Source organism: Argentina silus, assembly GCF_951799395.1.
Source record: "Argentina silus genome assembly, chromosome: 6".
Classification (NCBI taxonomy): Eukaryota; Metazoa; Chordata; class Actinopteri; order Argentiniformes; family Argentinidae; genus Argentina; species Argentina silus.
In genome coordinates this window covers 21,187,638-21,211,733 of record NC_139660.1, presented here as the reverse complement: position 1 = coordinate 21,211,733, position 24,096 = coordinate 21,187,638, and the positions used below count along the sequence as shown (strand labels likewise).

Here is a 24,096-nt window from a genome sequence, read left to right as displayed (position 1 = left end):
AAATCGCATCAAATCAAACTGCTTTTGGTAGTTGTGTGAGCAACACGTTATCGAAGTTTGCTCAATGCAAATACTGTAGAAAGAAAATGTTGTCGTCAGACGACGTCAGACAGCCCCGCTTTTTAGGGGCGGAGCGAAAACTTTGGTGACTTGTGAGATAAAATAGAAGTTCATCACTGATTGTCGCCGGTCGACTGTTAACTTTGGTGTGCAACTCGTGCAGAACTTGATCAATAAGCAACATGATAGCTTTGGTGAAATTTGTATCCGCAATTATTACTAGACTGCTATTCATTCTGATCTCCCTCATCGGAGTCTGGAGAGTGACATTGGTTAAAGATGATTACATGTACTGGTTTCTGACGTTTTTATTTCTACCTCTCGTTGTCGAAATGATCATTATCTTAAAAATAAGAAAAGGAGAGGATTATAAATGGTAAGTTATTATACATTTATGTTGTCGTTTGGGATTTTATCTCACAGTACTCTAATGGCAGTTCATCGGTAATATACTGTCCGTTATTTTGTCTTATTTCACATAAATCTGGCATTATGTCAGAAATTAAATAAACTGTATATGTTGCATACTCTAGGCTGTTATTTTTCATTGTTTTCACAGTTTTCTTTATTTTTCTCCCTTTCTTTCTTACTGTACTGAAACTGCACCCCTCCCCTAGTAGAGAATCCACATCCTGCTTATCCCATTGTTGTGCAAATGTGTCGGGACAAAGTGAGATGGGGTGGTAACTCCTATCCCTGGAAGTCTGTGTCTGCATGTCTGCCTGTCTCTCGCTCTGTCTGTCTGTCTGTCTCTCTGTCTGGCTGTCTGTTTTTCTGTTTGTCTGTCTGCCGGCCCCATCTCTCTCTCCTGGAGAGTATTTGTCCTGTGCTACCAAATACAAACTGTACTAAATTATATTTATTTTCCAGTTTGTGGTTCATCCTTAGTCGTTGAGGACACAATAAAGTGCACATTTTGGGGCATTCCAACATTGCTTGCTATTCTGATAGCTTTTAAAAAATATCTTAATATTTATATATTATACGTATATAACTTGTATATGTTCTGGCATGTACCAATGTTCCATTGTATTTAGTTAAATATAAACCTGTTATGTCAGATAAAAAAAGACTGGTTCTGATTAAATAAAGATTTCACAAGGGGTTCGCCTACTTTCAAGCAGCACTGTATAATATGAAATGAATGGAGAGTCATCATAATATTGATCGATACATTTGCATTTAATCTCCTCTCCCAGGTTCTCTCCAGCCATCCTGTTGTTTCTGATCAGCATCATTCCTTCCATCTGGATTCTGGAGTTGGATCATCATCAGAACAAATCCAGCAACCCTCAGGTAGAAACACTGGACATGCTGCAACATGTATGCCAGTATTAGAAAATACTTCCAGTACTGATGGAAGTAGAGCTTCATGCAGACTTGACTTTGTTAACCTCACTTGTCTCGTTTCAGTGCAAGAAACTGGACTCGTGGGAAAATTTGAGAAGCATGATTTCTCAAAATTTAACTTTTGAGAATCAATCGTATGAAACCTACCTAAAGGTGAGTATAGCACATGTCATCATAGTTTCCCTTTTGTTACAAGTTTACATGTTATTAGAATTTCTATTTTTATTTTAAATGTATATTTCTACTTGTGGACCTCAGGTAGTGTATGTCCTGTCACTCATAGTACTATACTGTTAATCACCTGACCAAAGTGTCATGATGTTGACTGCTGTGATGCTGTGATGCCATTGAATCATGCCATTGAATCATCATCATGTCTTACATAGCCTACTTATTGATATAGTGTGTGAGTTTCACTTCTCCGATCTGACTTTCTAGGAAATACTTGAATACTTGAGTGGGGCAATTTCATCTGGGTAAATAAGGTCAACCAATAAAGAGGAAACCATCTGTTTTGATCTCTATCCAGAAACAAAACTGCTTACATGCATGCCAACTGAGCCCATCCTCCGATTTCTACCTCCACCAGCCTCCCCTGATTCACAGTCAGTTTGAGATTGAGGGTCATTATCCAAAGTGTTCTTCTTCCCATGATTTGACATAGGCCTACTTTAAAAGCCTCTAAAAGCTCCAATACGCCAGTAACCGAGTCCTCAAGGTGTTGGGAGAAGTATTTCCCCCTGCTGTTCATGTTCCTTTTCTGGGTGTATATTTCTTACACAGCAAGGCAATGCTTTTACCTCCATAAAAGAGAGGGAACAAATGCACACTTTGTTGAGAAGGCTAGGGAACAGCACAGAGCAGAACCCAGCTTTCTGTTGTGTTTGACCTCTTTTTAATTGTCAGGGTCTTGACCAACTGCTGTCCACCGTGTGCCCCAACGACTGGATTCTGGGCCTCCACCAGGTCCTGCTCATCCTCGTCATCGTGGGGAAGTGGCTCCTCCCTCGAGGGGGCGGAGTCACCCGAGACGAGCTGTCCCAACTCCTCCTCATCTTCGTGGGCACGGCAGCGGACATCCTGGAGTTCACCAGCGAAACTCTGTCGGATGTCAAGTGCGTTTAGATTAAGCATTCTGCGTGACTAAATCCTAATTTCTGCATATTGAGGAAATTCTAAAAAGTGGTTACACACTACCATGCTATTGCATTACAAATCACCATCATTACTAAAACTAACTGAACTCATTATCACTAACTTCATCTTATTGCCTCAAATGTCTTTCTAAAGTGTAATGGAAGACAAATGTGGATCAGGGGAGGGTGGTGGAGGTAGACATTGGAGGACGAGCTTGTTGTAATGCATGGAATGTAATGAGGAATTGTATCTAACCGTTCCTCATTCTGTTCCATGCATTAGTTTGATACCATTCCTCATTCTGTTCCATGCATTACAATGAGCCCGTCCTCTGATTTCTACCTCCACCAGCCTCCACTGGTGTGTATATCTACTCCACTTGACCTGTATTGACGCATTTGGCTGTGTTCTATTCTTGTTCTGCTCTTCTCTGGACCACTCCAGGGAGAAAAATCCTCAGATGGTGTATATAATCCTAGCTGTGTGGACCTGGAGCATGATACAGTTCCCCCTCCATCTGGCTGGTGAGTGTCTATTTCTCAATCTCATAATAATCCTAATCCACTGTGAATTAGAACGTAATCTGAAACTATTTTTGATTTTGGCCAACAGACAGTTTCAAATCCATTTTTATTTTAATTAATTAACTGGACATTGAATTGTGAAAGTATATTGTAGAAGATCAAATCGGTTTGGGAATCTGTTTGGGAATATGTCAAAATTAACTTTTTGGGCCTTATTTAGGATATGATGTAGATCAGTGGAGGCTGGTGGAGGTAGAAATCGGAGGATGGGCTCATTGTAATGCATGGATTGGAAAGAGGAATGGTATGAAACGTATGATACCATTCCTCATTCCTGTTCCATGCATTACAATGAGCCCGTCCTCCGATTCCTGCCTCCACCAGCCTCTCCTGATCAATGTCTACTATCAACTTTACTGTATCAACTCTTTTAAGCATTACCGTGGTCAGAAAAGAGTTGGTGGAGCATTGATAATGTTTTGCGTTACCTTACTTGATATGGGATATGTTTAGAATTTCTCAAATCATGAGAAATGAGAAAAACTAGCAGCATCTTGGCCAAGATGCAACAGTACATAAACAATGAAAATGATCTGAGCTGACTTTCTAAAATTATTTTATCACTGTTGAATTTATTAATCCAAAAATCTGTTTTCACTCTCTGAACTTGAACCACAATGATCTCACCAAAGATAAAAAGCACCCTTTATTTAACCCTGATGGTATTATCATCAATAAGGATAACCATTAGAGGAAAACAGCATACATAAGGACTTACTCAAAGCTAACATAGCCTTTTATATTGTGTACAGTGATTTGGTTTCATCCGTCAGCTCTATAAACAGATTAAGGCCCCCGTCTCCTCCACTTCTCTGTCCCTGGCTGATAGAGTAAGCTATCGTCAGGCAAAACGCCAAGCAAGACCTCTTCCAGCCCATTATAGCTGTTGCTTAACAATTCTGTCTTAAGGATCATTAAGAGTTCATTTTGCAGTCAGCCACTCCTTGTCCTTAGAAAAGACCCACCTCAATCTACTGCATTATTCACAACCTAACATGAAGTAGATAAGAGAATATGCTCTTATGTATCCACTCATTCAAAACACAAAATATAACAAAGGGAGAATACATTAAGCAAATGCACTTAGTATTACTGTAATGTTTGGTTTCATGGAAATACATTTGGCCTTCGTATCAAGTGGTGGGCTCTTTTTTTCAGTCAGTGGATTCAGCAACTGAAGAAAACTATCGTTGAAATACTAATTAACTTTTATATCAAGAAAAGAGATTCTGGACGGCAACTTGATCCCTTCAAAGAGTTTTTTCGGAGCAAGCTCCTTCACCAAAGCATAATGTCACAAGACAACAACACAGTATATACAAGAACACATGACAATGTCTAATTAACGTGTGTGTGTGTGCGTTTGTGTGTGTCTCTGTCCATAGTGGTGAACTCGAAAACGGAGAGTGAGATTGAGGGTCAAGGGCAGTCCCTGTTGGCCAAACACAGCACGGACATATGGATCATCGTGGAGAGCCTGTTCATCCAGGACGGACCCTTCCTCGTGGTGCGACTGATCGTCATGACCTACACCTACCACCAGATGTTGGTGTTTTTTGCCATTAAAAACTTCCTGGTGGTCATCCTGAACTTATACCGCTTGGTCATCATATGTCAGGACTTCAGACCTTCCAGCAGAAGCAGTGGCGTACCCTGCTAGGGGGAGGAAAGGCTGGATAGGGTGGAAGTCAGGGGAGGCTGGTGGAGGCAGAAATCGGACGCTCATTGTAATGCATGGAACGGTATGAGGAACGGTATCAAAGACACTTGTTTGATGCCATTCCGAATTCCGTTCCATGCATTACAATGAGACCGTCCTCCGATTTTCTGCCTCCACCAGGAAGGGGAGATAGGGCAGGGGGGCGTTGGGGGCTGGAGGTCGAAGAGGAAAGGGTTCCTGCTTTTCTGCTCTTGGAAATTGTTTTGGAGGAAGTAAAATCAGACTGTGAAAATATCAAGAGGTCATTCAAGTGGTGAGTTGATGAAAAGCACAAGTTTAATATCAGACAGGGTTTGTGTTGTTATAGAAGCTGGAATGAATTATGTTCAGTTTTGACATTTGAATGGGTAAAAGAAACAACAACTGTTCAAATTGCAAAAACATATTTTGAACTTTAACTCAAGCTGATATAATGGCATGGGGGTTTTACCCTGTTGATTCAAGAAATGCCAAAACCTTAGTTAACCCCCAAAAGCATGTGAAGGCTTACATTTTTCAGAAGGTTGCTTTTGACAGTGAGGAAAAGGTGTGGTTATATGCTACTAAGTATGTAGTGTACTGCATTGCAGGTTTGGTTGAAGAGTCAAAATGTACACACGAACAAACTTTGAAAATGTATTTTTTTTTTTTTTTACATGTGTATGAATGTTCTATATGCCAATCAATGATGCATGTTATATATTATATATTTTTTTGTCTAATGTTTCCAATTTCTAATGTGATGGAGCCAATTATTTCAATTCATTCTTAAAAAAACATTGAAGTATTTCATACTTGACCATGGTTCATGGTGTACAATCTGTGTTTGTGTATAATACAGCAGGTTTCAGAGGTCTATAGGAAAGTGCTGGCATTCATATCGAGAACATTTCTGATTAATTCCTATGCACCAGTGCAGGCTGGTGGAAGTAGAAATCGGAGGACGGGCTCATTGTAATGCCTGGAATGGAATGAGGAGTAGTATCAACCACGTGTACATAAATACATACATGTCAAGACCATATCAATCAACCTACTCAGGAGCATTGGGATCCACAACCAGGGCTATAGAACCATATCTGTAGAACCAGGGCTATAGAACCAAGAGCGATTGTGATCAGCATAGAAATACAATTGAAATTCTATGGTCAGTCACTCTCACAGGGGGCTTTTCAATGGTGTACTCTGGTAAGAGCAATATTTACAGTAGCTACATTGTCCATGCTTTCCATATCCTCTTTAGTGACTTACTGAATAGACATACTAAACATCAGACTGAGAGTGAAGATGATGACATGTATCATAATCCTCACATTGCTGTTGATATTATCACTAAAAAAAATCACTTTTGTATTATTTGAACCCTCTAGAATGTAGGTCAGCTGCAACTGCCAATAGGATCTGATTCTGGGAGCCATTGTGACCTTTCAATATGAAAAACAGACTTTGTTCAACAGAAATATATAATGAGAACTACAGCATCCGTCATGGGACTGGCTTTTGTTTTAGAATTGTAAGGACCTATTTGGTTTTGACAAGTTGCCATTTATGAACAATGCTCCAATGTATCCAAGGATACAACAAAGCAATCAGGGAAATGCTACATTAGTCTCCCTGATATCGACAGCGTATTCTCATGAATATCCTCCCACACATTCATGACGACATATCATTCAACTCAGCGGAGGCAGAAATCAGAGGAAGGGCTCATGGTAACGCACGGAATGAGGAATGGTATCAAACACACGTTCCGTTTAATGGCTCGTGTGGAAACTGGTGGAGATCAAAATCGGAGGATGGGCTTATTGTAATGCATGGAACGGAATCAGGAATGGTATCAAACACATTACACTTTTCTTTGTGTCTCCTACAGTGACTACGAATGTAGTTTTATGACATAACACACACATAATCATCCATCTGCTGTTTATATTGCTTATACTGTTCATATTGTTTATACTGTATATTTTTTCTTACTTCTATTTTATTTAATTCTATTTTAAAACTTATTGTATTGTTGCACTACTCTGTGGCAGTCACTTTTGCATTTCACTGTATACTTGTATGCACGTGACAAAGAATCTTGAATCTTTTATGCTATAGCAGTAGAGCCGTCCCATTACCTTTGGTGCCCTGAAATAGGGATATTACAGTATGTCTAAAAAGTGGTGTCATTTCTAAATGCCATCAAATGAAAGCTGAGAATCTGTATTTTAACCTCATAGTAATTGTATAGAGCCAAATGGCCTAACTGTTCCATTACTTACAGAGGGCACTGTAATTTTATTAAGTCGGAAAGAAATTGACTTGCAGTGTCGGACATTATCTGTTGCGTTTCTGCATGCGCGTACAATTCGAAGAAGCATCCACCAGAAAGCCTGATTGTGACTTACCGGACCTTTTAACAGGCCATACATTAAAACAGCCACTTCGCAGCAACAAGAATGTATTTGATTGGGGACTAATGCACTGCTGAGTAGCACTTATCCAACATGCACATCTATGGACTCCACTGACTAAAGAGCACTAATGGCTGGCACGAGTGGCTACAGGTTTCCATGATAAACAAAACATACATTCACAACTTAAAAACTGCTGGGACCTCAAAAAGTGCACTTTATTGAAAATATATTGCCTTTGAATGCAAACTTTTAGTACAAATCACTTTAGATCCAAACTTTTTTTCCCTCCAGAAACGTTATTTACAGAAGAATGATTAGATAGAAAAAATACACAAAAGACAAACGAATAAAACACAAACAAAACAAACAAAATATGGATCAATGTTTCCATAATTGAAAATACATTAAGAGTCTTAGCTATGGGGCATCTACTGCTTGACCGTGTTGGCAGGCAGAGTGGTCTTGTCAAGGTCGTCAAAGTAGGGATGGCTCATCGCCATCCTGGCAGAGATCCTCTTAGGTGGATCGTAAACCAGCATTTTCTACGGAAGATGAAGAGAACAATGTGTCATTTTTGAAAACAATTCTAATAATAAATAAAACAAAATAAAAATTGGAGGATGCGTTTCATTTGCATGTGTTTAGCTCAAATATGTGATTGACATGAAATGTATTGTGGCATGATCTGTACATTAACTGGTAAGCAAACAGAACATCTCAGAACATCTCTACTAATCTATTAGTTTGAGGAGGAAGAGGTGAAATGGGGTTGACCCAGTAGAGGCAGAAATCGGAGGACGGGCTCGTCGTAATGCATGGAACGGAATAAGGAATGGTTCCTTATTCCGTTCCGTGCATTACAACGAGCCCGTCCTCCGATGTCGTGACTCCACCAGCCTCCCCTGGGTTCACTCTTATCCTGAAAGGCTGATTAAACAAATGAGCAATATTCCTCATGAATCAACGAGGATGTCATGTCTCACAAATCCAAACTGAACACTGTATGCAGAGTGGTGGTCGTCGTCTTACAGCGAGCAGATCGATGCCGTTCTTGTCCAAGTTCTTCACCATGGAGGAGAGGTTCCCCACCTTCCACTTGGGGAAAGAGTTCTTGTAGTCAGGCAGAGACTCCACCTCCGGCCAGACATCATTGTTTGGTGTCCCGAGGGTCCTGAGAAAAATTAACGAGGAGAAAAAACACAAAAGAGTAAAACATGAGTACGCACGTGTGTTATTTGTCACGGGTAACTACGGTATCTCAGTGTAGACACGCCATGTCAAAAGGTGTCTAATAACCCAAGTCTGGTTCATTGTACATAACTGAGGTCCTTGCATTTGCGTTTCTCCCGAGCATTAACTGTTTGTTATAGTCATTGGTTTGATTGGCTTGACTTGAGAACAGAATACCCAAGTCTGAATCAGTCTCTCATCACAAGGTAACAACCTACAGTAGCGGTGGGTACCGTACTGGTTTGGTAGTAAACATGTACACCAGTGGATGTAGAAATCGGACAACGGGCTCATTGTAATGTACGGAATGCAATAATAACCATTCCTCATTCCGTTCCATGCATTACTATAAGCCTGACCTCCGATTTCTGCCTCCCCTAATGTACACATTGCCATAATGATGTGTACCTGAAGATCCTGAAGAGCTGGTCGATCTCAGAGTCTCCATGGAACAGGGGTTTCTTTGTGGCCAACTCTGCAAAAATGGTCCCGATACTCCAGACATCCACAGGGGTAGAGTACCGTGAAGCCCCCAGCAAAACCTCAGGAGCCCTGTACCATAGTGTCACAACCTGCACGCACACAGAGTCAACAAGTTAACAGTGCCACACACACACACACACACACACACACACACACACACACACACACACACACACACAACTGTGGCTTACCTCATGGGTGTATACCCGCACTGGTACCCCGAAGGCCCTGGCCAGGCCAAAGTCTGCCAGCTTGATCACTCCCTTGTTGTCAATCAGGAGGTTCTGGGGCTTCAGGTCTCTGTGCAGGACTCTCCTACAGTGGCAGAACAGGATGCCCTCCAAGATCTGGTACAGGTAGCTCTGGATGGAGAGAAGAGGGAACAGAAACGCTTAGTTCTCCAGCTGGCAACAACAGAGGTTGAAAAGGTCTAATACTTTATACACAAGTGAACAGTAACATAGTAGGCTGAATGAATAAAAGTAGACAATATTGCTACCCATTAGTATCAGGAATAAATAAAGTCACTTTTAGTTTAAAAAGAATTCAGGCTTCGTCATCATGTGTACTAGGATACAAGAGGGTGAATAACAGTACAGTGAAATGTGAGAAAAGTTGTTGCAAGTTGAGATTTTGTTCATGGAGAGGCATTTGCATCTCAGTGGGGTCCGTACCTTCACCAGCATGGGGTCCATGTACTGGCCAGAGGGGATAGAGTCTAGGTATTTCTTCAGGTCCATAGACAGAAACTCAAAGATGAGGTAGAGTCTGGACTCCTGCATCAGCACATCTAGAAGCCTGGTGGAGATAAGACACATTCAAATACACAACATAACCGTTTATACAGATAACTGTACATTTACTCCTAATAAACACCCATAGTGCCAGACTTGGGAGCGTATATAGTGTGGCGTCTTTGTGTCTGGGTAATGGATACCTCTGATGTGCCCTTACCTGTTTCGGCACAGTTTTTATCACAGTTTTGAAAAGATCAGAGATTTTCCCAGACCCCACGAAATATCCAGAAGGCGGCTTAATATCCATACAAATTAACTTTATGCCTTCATTACCTGAAGCCATGGTGGAAAATCCCACAATCATTTGCATGGGTATTAAGCAGGCTTTTGGATATTTGGAAATCTCAGATGATAGAGAGGCATGTGGATATTTTCAAAACTGGGATAAGTGATGCCAAAAAAGGTAAAGGCAGGCATGGTTGAATTAAGTCGCATGCTACGCTAAGCCAACACCATGACACTGTCTGGTCGGAGGAACTAGGTAATTGTTACTGTCACAGCATGAATCACAAGTCTGTTTCTCTTGCTGCTCGGCCACCATGGAAATGCAAACACAAACAAACAAACACACACAACTTACCGTACAACATTTGGGTGCTGCAACTCCTTCAGCAGAGAAATTTCTCTAACAGCTGTGCTGGGAACACCCTCCTCCTCACTCTCAAGCCTAATCTTCTTCATGGCTACCACCTGTCCTGTGGACTTATGCCTGCCTTTGTACACAACCCCATAAGTACCTGCAAATGACAACAGCAATCATTGTTTACTGTAGGAAATATAGATTAAGAGCTGTCATTTATAACCGCACAAATAAATCAAATTAACTTCCAAGTTGGCTTGATGGTCCTATGGCTAACTTTTATAAGGAGCTGTCGTTCAGGATATAGCAAACTTACCCTCCCCGATTTTCTCTATTTTCAAGTAGTCGTCCATTGTTCCCTGAAAAGAAGACAAATTCAAAAGGCCACATACACTTTTAGAACAAGGCAATACATGAGTCATGACATCCGAAAAAAATGGACAGATCAAAACTGCCAAAAGTTGTTGAAAGTAACAGTAACACAATGTATCGATCTGGAATGAACAATAAACACTAAGCTAGCGACTGACATGTTGCAAGCATGATGATGATACAGCAGATGTGGAACATCTGATACTAGCTATGTTAGCCAGCTAGCTGCTGACAATTTAGCCACCCATCTCAGCTAGACTTGCTGGTTTGCGTTACATTGTTGTAAGTCTCTAGCTAATTATATAGCAATGGCACCCTGCAATAATTTCGAAAGCAAGGATTTTCACATACTGCCTGATTGTTCAAGTCAACTAGCCAGTAGCTAGCTATTAGCCACGGTAGCAAAGAGGATTTATCTTCTTTCAGCTCGTTAGCTAACAGTCGACTTTCAACCTGGCAACACAAGTTGCAACGCTATCCAATGAATGTAACACGGAAAATCAGCTCATCGATCAGAAAAAGGCAAAGCATAGATACCAGTTTTTTTTTTTTACGAATCCGTTGTGTCACTCGAGTACTTGTTGATGCGTGGTTCAATGGAGAAAAAAGATCAGTCTCTCCCGGTCGCAGCCAGCTACAGTACTGAGAGCATTCTTTTCGAATTGGCCGCGGCGCCGCTTGCCTTTCAAAACCAAGCAATCACGTCGCTCCGTGACTTTCAAAAGCGCCAATGGGGAGGAGGAGAGCCAGGAGCGGGATACACGGGGTTTAAAGCGCGGCGCTGTCGGGAAATGACTGGTTATAAGGTAAGTCAAATATGATAAATCCACATCCACTTTTTTTTAAATTATTTTTTATTATAGCTGATCTGATCATATTATTGATGATAAAAAACACACCAATTCAATGCGCATGTTTGTCGATTGAGAATTGTCAATAGTCTGGTGGTCCCTTCTGATAGAAAAGGATATGAGAGGACCAAGTATGTTTTTTTGTTTATTTCTTTAGGGGACAAATTCAGGGTCATATCACCCTCAGTCATTGAACCTTTATTTATCCAGGTTAACATCAGAGACCGGTCAGTGTCATGCACACCTGAGGATATTGTACTAATTAATATCTGTAACAAGTTGAGAGGTAAACCAAAAAACAGAACAAAAAAACCCCTCAAAGTCAACCAGCGTTCTGCAACCTCTGACCTGATGAAAACCAAAACATAAACATTATATTAAACATGTTCTTATTTTTCAAGGCCAGGAGAAATCAAAACAGGTAGTCAGGAAGTGGTTGGAAGCAGCTCAATGGAAAAAATAAATATATAAAAAAAGGTGCGTGTTATGAGGAGATAAGACAATAAATTGGTTGAGGCTTGTTTATGCCTAGACATTAATGATAGTTCTGTTCACAACTACACAAATCGTCCAAATGAACCATATAAAAACACCCATCTGTAAATAAATGGTTTTGCATTTTAGGATTAAGAAAAAGAAACCTCTGAGTTAATTACAAAGAGAAGATGAAGTAGGAGTTCAATAGAGCATAAATTATTGCAGCATACCGGGTCACATCAATTATGCATTAGCGAAGTGCTTTCTAATAACTCATTAAGCAAAATGCTCAAGGAGAAACATTAGCTAATGATTCAAACACTCCAAACTCAGCCTTATGAAAAATGGAGATTAATGTTTTGGCTGCATGTTGGGGAAAGTTAATAGCTGAATATGAAGAAACTGGGAAGCTAAAGTTCATCCCTTTATTTCAATGAATGCAGTCAATCATTGATCAAAGAGGTGTTTAAAACAATAGGACCCAAAGGCAATCAGCACCATAAGTCTATAGGGATGCCACTTCCAAACACGTAGATATCCTGGCCGGGTATTTGTTCATTGTACCTTTCAAGTAACCTTTAAACAACGTGTGTGAACACATCAGTCATATTCTTATACCAATGGTGCTTTTGTAATGAGAAGTGTTCTTATCCAGCTCCCCCATTACACTGAGAAAAACAGACCTGAGCGTACAGGAGAGGCTGGTGGGGGTAGAAATCGGAGGACGGGCCACCAACCTCCACCAGCCTCCCCTGGTATACATGGGCTATAGTTGTTAAAAATAGTTGGCCACTTCCTGGTTGCCGCTACCTGTAATATAGCTTCCCAGCACAAGATGGTGCTGTTGTATTGTCAACTTAGTTATACAGTATTGTGTGATCATTGTTAAAGAAAGCAGGATCAATCAGTTCACCAGCTAACCTCTGTTTAAAATACTAAAATATAATTTCTTAAGTATTTTAACAATTTCAAGTTTATAAAGAAAGATAGTTGGTGTAATTGACTACTAGACACTCCCAATAACCCATAGTAAAATGTATCTCAATAAACCAGAAAAACAATTGATATGTATGTTGTGATCTACGGGCTAATTTGTGATCCTGCTTTCTGGAATATATGGCCCTGAACTCATCCCTTATCAAAAACCCCAACCATAGGCCTACCATTTTATTCATATGTTAATTTAACATTCTAACAGGTCAGTTCTCTGTGGGATGGAGCCCTGCTGGAAGCCGTCTGCCAGAGAGAGATAGGGGTTGAAATGTGTTTACATCCTCAAAGAGTGTGCTGCCTCTCCACACAGAGAGAATGGCTGATTGGAGACCAGTGGAGACCCTTTAATTGAAGCAGTGTGAGAGCAAGCTTAACTGAATGTTGAGCAATCAATCAAGAAGACACTATTGGCTGTATGATTTTACCTAGGTTCTCTTCTGCGCAAGATTTACTTGGAAAATGTTAATTAATTTGAGTGACAGAAATGTAAAATGAAATTAAGTGTGAGTATAACATTTCATTGTCAAATAAGGAATGGTATCAAACACGTGGTTGATACCATTCCTCATTCCATTCCATGCATTCAATGAGCCCATCCTCCGATTTCTACCTCCACCAGCCTCCCCTGACATACAGTTAGGGTCTCACATTCCTATGTGAGCTCCTGACTTGTGGACCCTTGCACAGCCTTTTAACGAGTAAAATCCTTTCTTTCACCCCTCTTTTGAGGTCTGTGCCTTTCGTGTCAATGTCCAGATCGTCAATCTAGCAGACAGCAACAAGTGAGGAGAAAAGCTGACTATTTGGTCTGTCTTTAGATCTGCACTCTCTCACTCAGACCTCTCTATTGGCTGTCATAAACCTCTCAGAATCTCAGAGACGGTGGAAGGTTTCTTCTACGATACCTGGTGATCTCTTCATCTGCTCTCTGAAGATCCGGTAGAGATTTTCTTGACATTTAAATCAGAAGAAATACATTATTCTTGGTCCCTCAATAACTTATCATGGCATATCATGTTTTAAAATAGGTCAAGGCCATTAATCTAGCAAAACAACTGTCCTGAGTCACAGCCCTAGTTCTCCTCTGTCAATTGGCCAAAATAAAAAAAGAGCATTTTCAATTTTTTGACATGGAAAATGTCCGTGTCGCGAAGTGAGAGCCCATCCGTTTATAATGAACAGGAACATTCCTGGGACTGTCTATCTTTGATCACTCAGCTCTTTCAGATCTCTGTAATAAACAACCTTTAAAACAACCTCTCCTATCTGTAGCTAGATGGAGACATTGAGTCAAGTTAGTGCTGTTGTTTCATTCAGCGACCGCACCCACCCAGTCACATTGTACTGTGCTGACCCTACAGACAGCTTCTGTAGACTCACCAGGCAGTGACTGTCTACCAGTAGAGCATACCAGTAGAGCATATACGTGTTTGATACCATTCCTTATTCCATTCCATGCATTCCATTACAATGAGCCTGTCCTTCAATTTCTACCTCCACCAGCATCCACTGGTATGGTTGTTTATCCATTTTCAAGTTATTCTACAAAATCAACCATTCATATCTCTGCAATGTGGTGGTGTAGAGTGTGTCAAAAGTCTGGCCCTTCCCCGACCAGCATCTCTACCTGAGCAGGCAGCTCAGAACTCCAGAAAGGGTATGTAAGTTATTGGTATAGTAAGGTTTGTAAGTTTTTGTTATTGCTATTTTGTTAATACTTTGCTATTTTGTACATTTCTTGTCAATATTTGCTATTTGTCCATGCACCAACCTCACCAAGTCAATTAACTGTATGTGCAAATATACTTGGCCAAATAAAAGAATTCTAATTCTGATTCTGATTCAGGTTTGTAAGTTATTGGTATAGTAACATAATTATAGGCCTATATTCTAATTGCTTAGAAAGTTGTTAATTCCCCTCAATGCCTGGATATCTCATTGGTTAGTTCATATAGTCTCTGATAGTTTAAGTGTCTAGGCTATTTTATATTGAGTTAAGTGGACCAAACTTTATTTAAGCTCGACTGACAACAAACTCAGTGAAGCACTACAAGCTTTAATGACTGTTTAATGACTGTTAGATTGGACGGGCTTAACCAAGGGGGTTATATCTCTTTGCAATTAGTCTGATATGCCTCTTTGGTATTCTGTTTAATTGAAAGCAGTGATAAAAAAAATAAAAAATACAATTATGCTCATTATGTGCTCCTTCTTAATAGAATGTCTAGTTAATGAAGTTCAGGTAAGGTGTGGCCGCCTGTAATTCTACAGGAATGGAAGTAGATTTACAGGCGGTGGTGAGGTATTTTAAGGTGATGTGTGTATGTGTGTGTGTATGTTTGTGTGTGTGTGTGTGTGTGTGTGTGTGTATGTGTGTGTGTGTGTGTGTGTGTGTGTGTTTGTGTAGTGTGTGTAGTGTGTGATGATAGATGTTCTGGGGGTTTCTCCTTGGCTGGGAGAGCAGGGTGTGACATATTGGACCGTATACTCACCTTGAAGCTGCTCTTCAATCAAGCCAGTCTGTGGGCTCTATTAACCATCATGATGTATTGTGTCTGCTATGGCAATCCAGGCTGTCTCTCTCTTGTTATTGTAAACCCTGCATCAGTCATGTATGATATGACTCTGTTTCATTCTCTGTTTCAAACAGCTAGTCATGTTTCTGCTTCCCCAACAGCACATGTAACAATGACCCAATGTTCATGCTGTATTGATGGTCTGTATTTGTGTTTCAAAACAGCCAAAGGCCAGAACACGTACCAGCACTCCCAAGTCTCCCTGGTTGCCATGGAGAGTGCATGCCGTTTTATACGGTTACCATGGGGACTCCCTATCACAATATACCTCGAGCGCTCATCACTTTTTTTGCATTTTCATTTGTATGCCTCATGCCTGTGTTAGATGTGATGGGTTACTGTTAGTATTCTATATAGGCTGCCCTTATATTGCTTAGAGATACAGTATGACTGATACAAAATAATATTCATATTATAATCTAATATAATCATATAATATAATAATAACACATGTCAATACATTTTGATAATTGGATTAATATATTTAGAAAAGCTGTTACCCAGAACAAGCTGCCTATGTTATGTTATTAATGAGCAAATAGCTAGGGGTGCCAGAATGCCAAAAACACCCACAAATATGTTAACGATACCCAAGATGGTTCAGTTTAAGATAATGAGATCATTTAGTTCGCTCTCTCTTCCAACAATAGTCTTCTGTCCATGCTTTTTATATTCCCAAGTTACTGGTGTGTGTATATGTGTGTCTGTCTGTGTGTGTGTGTGTGTGTCTGTGTGTGTGTGTGTGTGTGTGTGCATGCATGCGTGTGTGTGTGTGTGTGTGTGTGCGTGCCTGTGTGCCTGTGTGCCTGTGTGTGTCTGTGTGTGTGCGTGTATGTGTATGTGTGTGCGTATGTGCGTATGTGCGTCATAGTCATTCAAGAGAACCACACAGCTAATGGTGTACAACAATGGACCTTCAGACGAGGGGCATGACATTTTCCATTGTTGCTCAGCTTCTATTTTAGTCTTAGACTGTGGTTTCTTTCCAAATCAAACATTACATAAACCTTACATAAATAGTATTAATCAAGCACAACCTACTGTATTTGATAGTAGTGCGTATGAAATGTGCGTATGAAATGATATTCTTTAGGTTCTGCCCATAACCTAGCCAGTCTCTCCATTTTTTTCTTCTTAATTCTTAATTTACAGTAGCAAATCCTTCCTTCCTCTACGTCCCTCCTCAGTACTCTGTTCAAACCTGTAACAGCCCGGAGGTGCCGGCAAAGTCCCTTGAGGCGCCGCAAAACCAACACTCCTCTAGATCTTCTGAAACCTCACCAGGGGAAGCAGGTGGATGTAAACATCGGAGGATGGGCTCATTGTAATGCGTGGAGTATAAGTACTTTATAAACATGGTGGATTCGCTACTTGATGTGTCATCTGTCAGGGCTGATACTACTGTTGTTGCCTCGTAGGCTGAGAATGTGGGGCCCTACATAATGATTACGTTGCTAGCATTTTCACAGTCATAACATAACACCTTCATAATCACTTATGTCAACAACTATGAAACGTGGCACTGTGCCCTATCTGTTCTGGTTATTGAAATACGCTCACGAATACTTCAGGGGAGGTTGGTGGAGGTAGAAATCGGAGGATGGGCGTGTTTGATACCATTCCTCATTCCATTTCATGCATTGCAATGAGCCGTCCTTCCGATTTCTACTTCCACCAGCCTCCCCTGGACCACACCCTGTCAGTAGACTGTCATTGTAGCAGTGCTTATGCTAGTTCCTCTGTTTTAAGCTTGCAGGCTTTGAAGTGTGTGTGTGTACTAAGTAGTCATTTTTTCACCATCAACACAACGTAAACAAGGATTGGACCCGACAACAGACAGTGATGATTACCACTTTGTATTGAAGTGTTGACAAAGGGAGGCTTTGTGGTGAATCAAAGTTGACACAAGACACACGCACGCACGCACGCACGCACACACACACACACACACGCATAGACACGCACACACACACACACACACACACACACACACACACACACACACACACACGCACACACAGAAAACCTCACTTAAACTCCTCTGTACTGTATCATTATCTCAACTTCAAAGAAACACAATACACAGTTGCATTCTGATGGGAGTATTGTTTTTGAAGAATTCCTCAGCAAACATCTGTCTTTACTCTTTACCAACCATGCACAACCGGATCATTGGTCTCTCTCTTTCTTCCCCACGCCCAAAAAAACAGATTTTTAGACAAGAAAAAGCTATATTTGAGTGAGCCATGACTGTCTGTTGACAGTACTGTTGATAGTACTTGCTGCCCACAATACACTCTAATTGATCTGCTTAAATGAGCTCTTAGCCACCCAGGAATGCCGTCCTGCCCTCTGACCTATTGCAAGGGTCACTTCCTATGTAATTACACACACACGGTATGGCATGTATGGCACGGTATGCCCTCCTGCCCTGTGCGGGCAGATGTATTTATATGTGTGTGTATATGTGGAGTGCAGAGAAGATTTTATGCGCAATTCTAGGACTGCTATTTAGGAGGAGAGCGCTAAGCTGATGAAAGGCTTCTCCCCCTCCCTCTCCAGTGAAGCTGATAGCATCGTCCAACCCCCCCTACACCCATTACACCCGTTGCACCCGCACCCAGCACACTAAACACTTCCGACATTGACTTGACTGTGGAAGTGTCCAGCTGGTGGACATTCATCACAGGGCTTAAAGCTGAGTCTCGCTGGCTTTCTGCAGTGTTGACGTGGCCAAGCACAGGATGTTTCTTTGACTCGACAACTGGGGTCAGCCCTTTATTCAAGGCCCGGTCTCTCTCTCCCAGACCTTTGCTAACTCATGATCCCCCCCCCCCCACACACACTCCCCCCCCCCCCGGCGCCCCGTTCTTTCTTGTTAGTGCTAACTGTGCTTCTCCTCGTAGACTCTTCTATTCAAGTCATCAGCTACGGCCGACAGGTCAGCACTACTACAGATTAGCTTGGAGGACATAGAAGCTGGGCGACAAGACTGTGTCTATGATTTTAAATGAGTACCCCATTGCTTATTGCTCCATTGAGAAATGTGTTTTACCTGGAATAGTCTCAGAAGACATTCAGTCTCTATCCAGCTGAGGGAACAGGTTCGTGAACCATGTAGCTACTGTAAGTGCTTTGGGTAAAAACAGAAAAGAGAGGGATTGAGAGAGAGAGAGAGAGAGAGAGAGAGAGAGGTGGGGGGGGGGGCAGTGGAGGGGAGAGCAATCAATAAACAGAGATGGGCGTGGGGGAAATAAGGATTATGTATCAGCTAAAAACTGCTAATCTACTATATTAATTGTGTAGGCTTAATATGGTAAGTAGTAGACAGGATTTGGGAACACACACACTTTCATGTTATGGTAACCAACATGCATCACAAAGATCCAGCTTTCTCTATCTCTCTCTCTGTGTGGTCTTGAGATAAGATACGTTCACACCCTTGTTGCAGTATTGTGAGACCCTCCCCATGAAACCCCCCCCCCCCCTTTCATTCTCTGCTGATTCACAGCATTCTAGATCCCAGCCTACCCTCTGGATACCGGTCTCCATGGAGACAGGGGTGGGAAGCAGAGTGATGATGTGGCGTACCAGCAGTAGGGTGGAGTCTGTATAAACTGTGGTTGTGTGATTGCTTCTCTCTCGAAGAGGGGCAATTTGCCCGTGGTTGTATAGCTAGCACCGTATGTGGGCTGCATCAGTCAAAAGATAATTGCTTGACAAGTGAATGCTTGATTTGGAAAACAGGCTGAGTTTGATAAGCAGTTTCCATGGTGTTATGTCAGTGCGAGATTACTGGTTATGACAAGCATGAAGTAGAACAAATTTGAGAACATTCGTAGTGTTTTCTTCCATCTTTATGATCTCAATGCAATACGCAACCTAACAAAAACAAGATTGATCTGCTAACTTTGTCTTGACTTACCCTAAAGGAGGACGCGTCAACGCGGCTTTCATTTGCAATGGCAGCTCTCCCGCTGTCGAAATAAGACGAAGACGGAGATGACGCAAGCAGCAAATACTAAGTGCAGACATTGTCTGCCCCAGCCAGCGTCTGAACACAAAGCCTAACCATTACCTACCGTCAGGCACTTCTGTCTCTAATGCACTCTCACACAATACCACGGCGGAGTGACATAAAAGAGACAGATTTCTATAACGACCTGCAAATTGTTGTGTTTGCTGACCTGCCTCGACCCAGCCAACCAAAAGCTGCTCTGGATACCATGGCGACAGAGGCCCAGAGAGGGAGGTGATAATGGAGATTTGAGAGGTGGAAGGGAGGGAGGGAGGGAGGGAGGGAGGGAGCGGTGGAGAGGGAGAATTGGTTAGTCACACTGTCAGAGGTGTTTCTCTGTGGATTGAAGGGCGGTGGGGGGAGCTGTGAAAATGTCCTCTGATCAGAAGAGAACTGAGGTCTGAGTCACAGCAGAAGGATGTTTTTTTATAATGCTAAAGTAGAAATACGTACATGTGACCTCCATTACGGGGGAGGCTGGTGGAGGTAGAAATCGGAGGACGGGCTCATTGTCACGTGTGTTTGATATTTCCTCACTCTATTCCATGCATTACAATGAGCCCGTCTTCCGATTTCTCACGTGTGTTTGATATCATTCCTCATTCCATTCATTGCATTACAATGAGCCCGTCCTTCGATTTCTGTCTCCACCAGCCTCCCCTGGTAGTGATGCTGTCCTCTCTCAGACAGCAACAAGAGTGCTCCTACATCTCTCCTCTCACTGATATGGTGGACTGACATTTATGGCCCACTTTAGAAGGTAAATGTAATTTGCCTGAGGTTTAAATAAAGTTATGTTGAAATGTAATGGCATGTAATTGGGTTGTGCGATGAGTCAGAGGGCTAAGCTGTCATTTGTTTCCCTATATAGAATGAAACCATTTGAAACAGAGATGTATGATTTTTTTGGTTTTTGACTATTATGGTATCCAATAAATAGCTGACCTGAGCTTCTGTATCAACACACCTGATAGGAATTTGACTTCACATGCATGGTACACACAAAATATTGAAAGAATCACACGGCCAACGGTTTTTAGGAGTAACTGAAAACCATTGTCATTGATTACATGTGGACAGTAGGGGAGACTGGGGGCTATTGTAAACATTTTTGCAATTAACTCTATTACTCAGAGACCACTCTACCTGGACCAGTTATTCATATCAGAAAGGTACATTTGTTTACTAATCATTTATAAATGTGAAGGTCTCTAAAGCCAACCCTTGGATCACAGTCTGTAAAAGTAGGTGGGGACAAATGTAACACCTTTAACCTTTTCGCATTTACGTTCTAGACTTTTCCAACGGCTCCCCGGCGTGAGTTCTTCATGCACACGATATCAGAATGCGCAGCTGCGGTTCTAGAATTTCATTGTTGCGCCATAAGCGCATTTGCCATGTGCACTGGGTTTTGGATATCATAGCTCATTTGGCTGGTTGCAAACATGGGATCGATGCTCCAATAATCCCTAAGGGAGTTCCTCCTCACTATTCCCATGATGAGGATTGTCACCAGGGAGGTGTACATCTTACTGATTTAGCCAGCTTTCCCCTCACTCAAGGTGCTGTCTTGTCCTGTAACTCCAAGGCATGGCGATTGGTCTCCTCCACTATGTCCCCCACCAATTCTTCTGTCAGGAATAGCTTGAAGCACTCTGCCTCAGAGGGGGCTGACAGGGAGATTTGCACTCTAGACTGGGACTACTGCATACCACCTCAACTTCACCTACTGTTGGTCTGCCTCCATCACCACCAGCATCTTCAGCAGGACCTGGGTCTTCGTTGGTGGGAATGGTGGGAATGGGCCTCTCAAGCTCAGGATTCTCAATGGCCGCAAGGTTGGCTCATCACTGTCACTGTCACTGTCACTGTCATCCTCACTTGAATACCCTGACTCATTATCAGAATTAGTATTCGTTGTAATTATCTCCAGAACTTCAGCATCTGTGAGTTGTCTCTTTTTGGAAGACATTGCGATTGTGTAGCCTACTTTTAGCTTAGCCTGTCAACTTAAAACACAACACTGAATGGCTCTGAGTGTGTGTCCATGTGTGTCCATGATGCTAATTACTGTCTACGTGCGCATCCATGTTTGTTTTAATTTATCATCATTCAATGCATTCTGGGTGTCACGTAAACATCTGTTAGACCAAATGGATCCTTTGGTTGGATGCAGAAAAACAAACAAACATGCACTAAAAATCGTTGGATTACTTTCAACTTTTGGAAAGTGTTTTAGTCAATTATTTTGATGGCTGGTAAGCTCATTCGTGATGTGATACACTGTAAATTGTGATCGCTATTAGCTAATTTGTATTATGGTTTCTGTCAGCCGAGAGCTGGCTCAATTAAACTGCTTGTAAGCTCACTTTCCCCAGAGCCAGGAATAACGTAGCCTTAGCCTACATTTTCCAATTTGGATGAGAACTGTGTTATACTCTTGCTACTTCCGTGCATGTCTGAACATCTACATCACTAAAATAAACTCCTCACATTGAGGACATACAGTTGTAAGGACTAATTTGTGCAAAATGTTTATGTGTAATAACAGTGCTGTCAGCTCATTGTAAATAGACGTTTTAATCAAGTGTTCTAATCACACCGTTAAGACTGTACGCTTGAGGGACCACTCTAGACCGGTCTCACCAGTTTGATCATACAGATCAAAGGGTTAAAGAAAACACCAAATAAATCCACTCAACTCCAAACAAAATGCGGAAGACAGCATAGACACACAATAATGCTCTATCAACACCTTTAATCAGTTCCTCCAGGATGTTTTTTTGTGAATGCTTGATTTTGCTGCAAGTTATTTTTTCATGCAGGGAAAACCTAACTGTGCATGTACTCTATAACTTGTTTCACCCTGAGAAAAGCAGGGTGTTACTCTGGTACATTTGTCCCCAGTCTCCCCTAGTCATCGCAACTGAGGTTATCCATATTATTTATATGATTAAGCTAGCGACGCCTCGTAAGTGTCTCAGGTGGATCCTGCATTTGCAAGACTGACAAAAAAAAAATGAAATTCAAAAAGGCTCAGTTGGCTCTTCTCCTTCACTCGGCCTACAGGCCAACATTGCTCACTGCCACTAGGCACGATACCAGACAAGATACTGATGCAATCTCACCACAGAACTTGTCTGTCTTGAATGTAACGATCCCTCACTTGGTTTGATAGAAGGTGTTGTTGTTGTTGTTGTTGTTGCTGATGCGTTGGTTTAGCTGGAGATATGAGGCCAGGGTGGGGGTTGCCAGGAGTTCAAGTTGAGTATGTCGAGAGATGGATATTTGTATTCTGTACCAAAGCTCTACATGGATACACTCACATACTGTCGCCAGGAATGAAACACTACACAGAGAGAAGGCTCAATGATCTCAAGGTAGCGATTTACTGCTTGAATAAAGCATCTTGTTCTGAATGAGATGCCCCTCAAGTGTTTCCTCCTCGGTTTTCCTATGGAGCGATAGTTTATGTAACCATGGGAAATGTGTCTCAGTGTCTAGTCGGATTAATATACAGGATTAAACCTGCAATACAGGAGTAAACCTGCTTATTTTTCAAAATGTCAACCATTAGGTTGAGCTGATCGTCAATCATCGGGACACTGGATTCATCATAATTGTGTCTATGTTGCCGGCCATCTTTTGGCATTTCAATGATTTATATATGAAATGAGACCGTTGGAATTGGTCCTTCACTGTGTTTCTTAGCTGTCAAGGGGTATTCAATCAGGGGAGGCTGGGGGAGACAGAAATGAGGATGGGACCATTCCTCATTCCATTCCTAGGATTATAATGAGCCTGTCCTTTGATTTCTGCCTCCACAAGCTTCCCCTGATGTTTACCTGATTTAACTTAGAGTTTTTTTTTTTTTTTTTTTTTTTACTTTTAGATCATTTCCATTGGTCCCATGAACAGGAACTAGTAAACCGCAGAGTAGCTCAAGTATTTGACCATTTGAGAGGCGGGACTCTTCCTCAGCTGTTCCTCCACTCTTCCTCAGCTCTTCCTCCTGTGACACTGTACGAGTGCAGAGTGCTGCTGGACATTGCGGAATCAGCAGAGGCCAGGCCGGAAACATCGATAAGACTCAGACGAAGATATACTCACGGATAGACAAATGCACACGCACAAATGCAAACACACGCCTATACGCCGTATGCTGTGCACCGAAGGGAGCTGGTGCACGCAGGAATCAGAGGACAGGCTCATTGTCATGCATGGAGTGGGAGGAATGAGGAATGGTATCAAACATGTGTATGATAGCATTCCTCATTCTGTTCCGTGCATTACAATGAGCGTGGCTTCTCCTCCGATTCCTGCCTCCCCTGCTGTGCACATGTCACATAGTTTATATTCATGTGTTTAACAGTGTCTACAGTTCTGCAAAGCAGACAGAATGAGTGGCGGCGATGGAGGCGAAAGGCAGAGTCTCTCTGTATGCAGACCATAATACTGTTTGACTTCCCCACAGGGAAATAAAGACA

The 24,096-nt window shown here is 41.8% G+C and overlaps 2 protein-coding genes across 3 annotated transcripts; one reads left to right on the top strand and one right to left on the bottom strand.

The window, feature by feature from the left end:
- Positions 1 to 242: 242 nt before the first annotated feature.
- Positions 243 to 4,791, top strand: tmem26a (transmembrane protein 26a; the record flags this gene model as incomplete). The annotated part of the gene is made up of 6 exons (XM_083672369.1): positions 243 to 436; positions 1,260 to 1,356; positions 1,474 to 1,563; positions 2,317 to 2,525; positions 2,992 to 3,071; positions 4,517 to 4,791. The coding sequence occupies 6 exons, from the start codon at positions 243 to 245 to the stop codon at positions 4,789 to 4,791; spliced, it is 945 nt and encodes a 314-aa protein (XP_083528495.1).
- A 2,641-nt stretch (positions 4,792 to 7,432) lies between these two features.
- Positions 7,433 to 11,316, bottom strand: cdk1 (cyclin dependent kinase 1). 2 transcript variants are annotated; one of them, XM_083672543.1, is made up of 8 exons: positions 11,232 to 11,316; positions 10,639 to 10,681; positions 10,323 to 10,479; positions 9,620 to 9,743; positions 9,137 to 9,307; positions 8,871 to 9,034; positions 8,262 to 8,403; positions 7,433 to 7,774 (listed from the first exon to the last, which is right to left on the bottom strand). In XM_083672543.1, the coding sequence occupies exons 2-8, from the start codon at positions 10,673 to 10,675 to the stop codon at positions 7,661 to 7,663; spliced, it is 909 nt and encodes a 302-aa protein (XP_083528669.1). In that variant the 5' UTR covers positions 10,676 to 10,681; positions 11,232 to 11,316; the 3' UTR covers positions 7,433 to 7,660. The 2 variants fall into 2 exon arrangements, with proteins under 2 accessions (XP_083528669.1, XP_083528670.1); XM_083672544.1 differs by lacking the exon at positions 11,232 to 11,316 and adding an exon at positions 11,046 to 11,093.
- Positions 11,317 to 24,096: the final 12,780 nt, after the last annotated feature.

What these genes read in the sequence shown, in the direction of transcription:
- cdk1 (XM_083672543.1), bottom strand. Translation starts at nt 10,675, where the DNA reads ATGGACGACTACTTGAAAATAGAGAAAATCGGGGAGG. An exon ending in TGCGGGTATACACCCATGAG is followed by an intron (nt 9,035 to 9,136) that starts GTAAGCCACAGT and finishes GTGTGCGTGCAG; the next exon opens with GTTGTGACACTATGGTACAG. An exon ending in ACGGCATCGATCTGCTCGCT is followed by an intron (nt 7,775 to 8,261) that starts GTAAGACGACGA and finishes CATCTTCCGTAG; the next exon opens with AAAATGCTGGTTTACGATCC.